Consider the following 5,640-nt stretch of genomic DNA (forward strand, 5'->3'; position numbering starts at 1 on the left):
GGAATCTTTTTGCCTTGACGCCAAACTGGTTCCCCGTCTTGAACTTGTTGCAGCAAACGGTTGGTCATCATCCGTTTGGACTGAAGACCATTTGTCCTGAGGATGGCGTTTCCTATCGGAGATGGAGTACAATGAACAAACATTTGTGGACCTTTTAAATTCCGAATGTGTGATCTGTTGGATTAGTTGAAATTGCTCCTGAATTATTTGCAGTGCTAATGTTTTGTGAATTTATGATTGAGATGTCTGAGAAATATCATCACTGACCCTCACTTCCCCAATTCAGTTCATCAGTGCAAAGTATTCAAGTTCCTCAAAACGGAACACTGATTTGAGTACAAAGAACCATCGTCGCCTTGATATTGATGTTTTAACATCTGAAGTTTACATTTGGAATCCTGTGCTAGCTGATATGAAAAAATGACCAAGAAACTTTCACCTTTCACGTGCCTAGTCTGTTCTTATTACTGTATGCTGAATTTCGTTTGATTGTTTTTAAGAAGAAAAAGGTAATAAAAGAGAAATCGAACCCATGCTGCAACAAAATACACGTTCGTTTTTTGTGGCTTTAGGGGAACAACCGAATATGCAACTATGTTTGAGTCTCTTTGTCCACTATTCTGGTAACTCAGGCGGGTGTACCTCTGGACCAGTATCTGTATTTACAGTGCGCCTACTTGCGACAATGACCGTTGTAATTTACCTGGGAGGGGATAATCTTGCGTCAGGGATCTTTGAAAGAGAGTTTTTTCCTGAGACAAGAATCAATGTAATGTAAGTAAGAGAAGGTCTTTTTGAGATGAAGATCAATGCAATGCAATTAAGAGAGTTTCTCATAACGACGAGGACCAATGCAATTAAGAGCAGTTTATTTTTGTGACGAGGACCTATGAAATGTAATTAAGAAAAGGGTTTTCTGAGATGAGGACCAATGAAATGTAATTGAGAGACGGCCTTTCTACGACGAGGATCCATGTAATGTAATTAAGAGCGGGTCTTTCTGAGACGAGGACCAATGTAATGTAATTAAGAGGGTCTGTTTGAGGCGAGGACCAATGTAGTGTAATTAAGAGGGCCTTTTTGAAACGAGGATCAATGTAATGTAATTAAGAGGGTCTTTTGAGACGGGGACGTATGTAATGAAAGTAGGAAGCCCTTTCTGAGACGAGGACCAAAATAGAACTAAAGTATGGATCTTCCGACGACGATTATCGATGTAATGTGAAGAGGAGTGGGTCTCATAGCCACGAGGACCATTCCAATGTAACTAAGAGTGGATCTCCATGCAAGGAGGACTACTGTGATGTAACTAAGATGGGATCTCCATGCAAGGAGGACCACTGCGATGTAACTAAGAGTGGATCTCCATGCAAGGAGGACCACTGTGATGTAACTAAGATGGGATCTCCATGCAAGGAGGACCATTGTGATGTAACTAAGAGTGGATCTCCATGCAAGGAGGACCACTGTGATGTAACTAAGATTGGATCTCCATGCAAGGAGGACCATTGTGATGTAACTAAGAGTGGATCTCCATGCAAGGAGGACTACTGTGATGTAACTAAGAGAGGATCTCCATGCAAGGAGGACAAATGTAATGTAACTAAGAGTGGATCTCCATGCAAGGAGGACAAATGTAATGTAACTAAGATTGGATCTCCATGCAAGGAGGACCATTGTGATGTTACTAAGAGTGGATCTCCATGCAAGGAGGACTACTGTGATGTAACTAAGAGTGGATCTCCATGCAAGGAGGACCATTGTGATGTAACTAAGAGTGGATCTCCATGCAAGGAGGACCACTGTGATGTAACTAAGAGTGGATCTCCATGCAAGGAGAACAAATGTAATGTAACTAAGAGTGGATCTCCATGCAAGGAGAACAAATGTAATGTAACTAAGATTGGATCTCCATGCAAGGAGGACCATTGTGATGTAACTAAAAGTGGATCTGCATGCAAGGAGGACCACTGTGATGTAACTAAGAGTGGATCTCCATGCAAGGAGAACAAATGTAATGTAACTAAGAGTGGATCTCCATGCAAGGAGGACCACTGTAATGCAATCGGGACTGGGTGCCATTACCACGAGCACCACTGTAATGTAGCTAGGAGATGATCTTCATGCGGCGAGCACCACTGTAATATAGCTAGGAGTGGATCTCAATGCCATCAGAATGACTGTAATCTAACTAAGATTGGATCTCCTTGACACAGAGGACCACTGTAATATAAGTAAGAGTGGATCCCCATGCGAGAAGGACCACTGTAATGTCACTTATAGTGGATCCTCCTGACACGAGGACTACTGTAACATACCTAAGAGTAGATCTCTATGCGACTAGGACCACTGTAATGTAACTTAGAGTGGATGACATTTCAACGAGTACCCCTGGAACGTAATCAGTCTTTGCGACGAGGATCACTTCTACCACGGCAGAGAATTGATTGTCTGCCCAAAATGACATTTCTGGCTTAGGAAGACAAACCATGAAATAGCAACAGAAAAACCCCATGCCATTTTTCTGTTTCCATCACATGAAGTAATGTATACAGTCGCATAACGTTATTAAGTGTATTCAAAGAACATTTACGCAAATGTCTGTTTAATGACAAACATGTTTATGTAATATGACTCGCATATGGTTGCTGGAAGGTGAATACAATGACTTAAAACATCAATCACAAGAATACGTCGTATCGATAACAATACTTTCATAGAATGTCTTTGAACTGACTTTTCAAAACACAATAGCTTTGATTAATGTCAGAGTATTTATTACCACTGTATCCTTTTTCCAACTCACAAATCAATTACTGGTTCAAACCAGGCTTTACCTTTCTGACGATATTGGTTTTCCGTCGTTTCGTTTCCCTCCATGTGCCCAAAATAACCGAGTGGGTGCTTACTCTGAAATAGTTCAAAGGAATTTCAAATTAATCTCATAAAGAAAACGAAATTGCTCCCTCTTACCTGTCCTCTAGTTCCCCTTCATGCCCTAGTTCACCTGTTATAACTAAGTCAATACATCAAACAAACATCTGTATGCTCGATAACAGAATATAATTAAATACAGTTCCCTTGATAGCATCTGCCGGATAATCCTCGCTTCAATGTCAGAGATCAAAATCTGTAATATCTTATATACAAATAAGTCAAGCAAATCTCCACTGACAAATGTTATGATATTGTGAAATAAAATAACGGCCTATACATTATATTGCGAAAGAGAATAGTTTCATTTTTGATCTATATAAAATTCTATCTATATAAATTTCTGTTAAATTAACACGAGAACCAGATAATCCCTACATAATACTGAAAGAACCTAAGCTGTTACTGGTATTACAAGTGGTATATATTTCATTCTGATTCACATCATTAAGAAAGCGAAGACACATTGAAGTCAGAGAATAAATTAAACAAATGTGGAACTACTGAACATCACTCGAGAAAATATGGTATCCAAATCGATAATTACATGACACCGTGTCAGAAGATTACTGCGAAACACGTACACTTAAAGTGTCATCTAGGGAGCTGAAAGTGTCTCCTAAATAGATAAAGTATCATCACTTTATCATGGTCGGTTAATGTAGTTGTTACCTATTGGTTGGTTAATTTAGTTGTTACCTATTGGTTGGTTAATTTAGTTGCTACCAGTCGGTCGGTTAATGTAGTTGCTACCTATTGGTTGGTTAATGTAGTTACCACCTGTCGTTTGGTTAATGTAGTTGCCACCTGTCGGTCGGTTAATGTAGTTGCTACCTATTGGTTGGTTAATGTAGTTGCTATCTATTGGTTGGTTAATGTAGTTGCTACCAATCGGTCGGTTAATGTAGTTGTTACCAATCGGTCGGTTAATGTAGTTGTTACCAATCGGTCGGTTAATGTAGTTGTTACCAATCGGTCGGTTAATGTAGTTGCTACCAATCGGTCGGTTAATGTAGTTGCCACCTGTCGATCTGTTAATGTAGTTGGTACCAATCGGTTGGTTAATGTAGTTGGTCCCAATCGGTTGGTTAATGTAGGTGCTACCAATCAGTCGGTTAATGCCTAGTACGACACATATTCCATGGTTCAACAAATCAGATCAATTCATATAAATGTTTTATCGAGATTTCTTCAGAGACCATATTGATTCTTCACAGCAGTGACTATGGTGACTTCCATGCAGGTATGAAACATTCCACAAATCACATTTATTGTTAATATGATGCAGACGAGCATCTCTCTGTTGGAGCATGGTCCTGGGCTAATCGTGCAGGTCACAAATCTGGAGAATAAAATAGTTTCATGGGTGACCATCTTCAGTAGGAGAATTTCAAGGGTTTGATCCCTGCGTCCGACCTTACGTGCTCAAAATGCACGACTTTATCATATAACTTCAACAAAATACATTGACCAAGATTATGACCTTGAGCAACGTCCACATTAACAAATGATAAAATATAACACGATTCTTACATAACATTATAGCTGTTGACCCAGTGTCTATCAATGTATTGTATTGCGTAATGTTTGTACGACATTATCTAATGTTTGTACAGTGTCTAAAACTCAGCATCATTACAGAGCTAAGAGTTCACTAATCAAATGACAAACAGTCCGAAGTAATCCTAAACACACAGTGATAAGGAAGAAAAGGCAAGGCGTAAAATAAGATATGTGAACAGTTTGTCTAAACTACACTTGGAGGCAATGTTTCAACATAATAATGTGGTATTTGTACAGAGATCGATTACCAATTTACTATTGGAGAATGGGTTTTTGGATTTGGACCTCCCACCTTTCGTTATCAGCAGTCTCTGTCGGGAAACAGCTAAACACGCACAGATTGGCAGGTGGTCGACCTGTTTTCCATATTGACAACTGTTAGAAATGCAAATACCGTGTCGGGTAATGTTTGATGAGTTCTGTAGAAACAAATGTCAAAGTTTCCGAGACAAATATGAAGTTGGCGTTTTACTAATGAATGACACAGCAGAAGTAAAACCAAATTGTTTAAGCTCGATGCAGTGCTGTAACTAGTTTATTATAGAAATACTCGGGGACAAAGAACGATCATTTAAATGAATAATTTCCGGCGGAAAATAGGGCTGAATAAAAAAGTATTGCACGAAACAGTGAACGCATTTCCCAAACAGTATTGGCTGCCGGTAGTTGCATGTGAAATCTGTAAATACAAATGAATACCTTCAAACATATTGCTAGCATCTACCTGTTTGTCTAACACCTTGAGAAAATTGACCAGTTTTAGAACAAAATATACATAATATACAAGTGAAAGGCTGAGTTACGTTTTCTGTATTACAGAAAAAACACATTCTGTTTGCAGACAAAGTTAATTCAAAACTACTTTGTAAACGTGGACTGTTTTTCGGAAGTATTGTTAGTAGATTAACTTATGTACTTTATCAACTTTAACTTATGTCCATTACAAAGACTATAATTTCAAATAAATGCACTGAACGGAAACATTATTTGCACATAAAGTATTTTTCCCCTGGTCTCCAATTGACAGAATTGTTGCAGGATTTGTGAAATGGTGTCATTTGGTAAGTAGAACATGTATTCTTTACCAGTCTGAATTGCATCAAATTTGGTTCCGATGCAAATACATCGGATATACGAAAAAAA

At 38.7% G+C, this 5,640-nt stretch overlaps 1 protein-coding gene across 1 annotated transcript; it reads left to right on the forward strand.

Moving 5' to 3' along the window:
• The first annotated feature begins 1,314 nt into the window (after window positions 1-1,314).
• LOC137260703 (keratin-associated protein 9-1-like) lies at window positions 1,315-2,118 on the forward strand. Its single transcript, XM_067798290.1, has one exon. It carries the CDS (start codon window positions 1,315-1,317, stop codon window positions 2,116-2,118), a length of 804 nt encoding a protein of 267 aa, XP_067654391.1.
• Window positions 2,119-5,640: the final 3,522 nt, after the last annotated feature.

The sequence above is a fragment of the Haliotis asinina genome, chromosome 14, assembly GCF_037392515.1.
Source record: "Haliotis asinina isolate JCU_RB_2024 chromosome 14, JCU_Hal_asi_v2, whole genome shotgun sequence".
NCBI lineage: Eukaryota > Metazoa > Mollusca > Gastropoda > Lepetellida > Haliotidae > Haliotis > Haliotis asinina.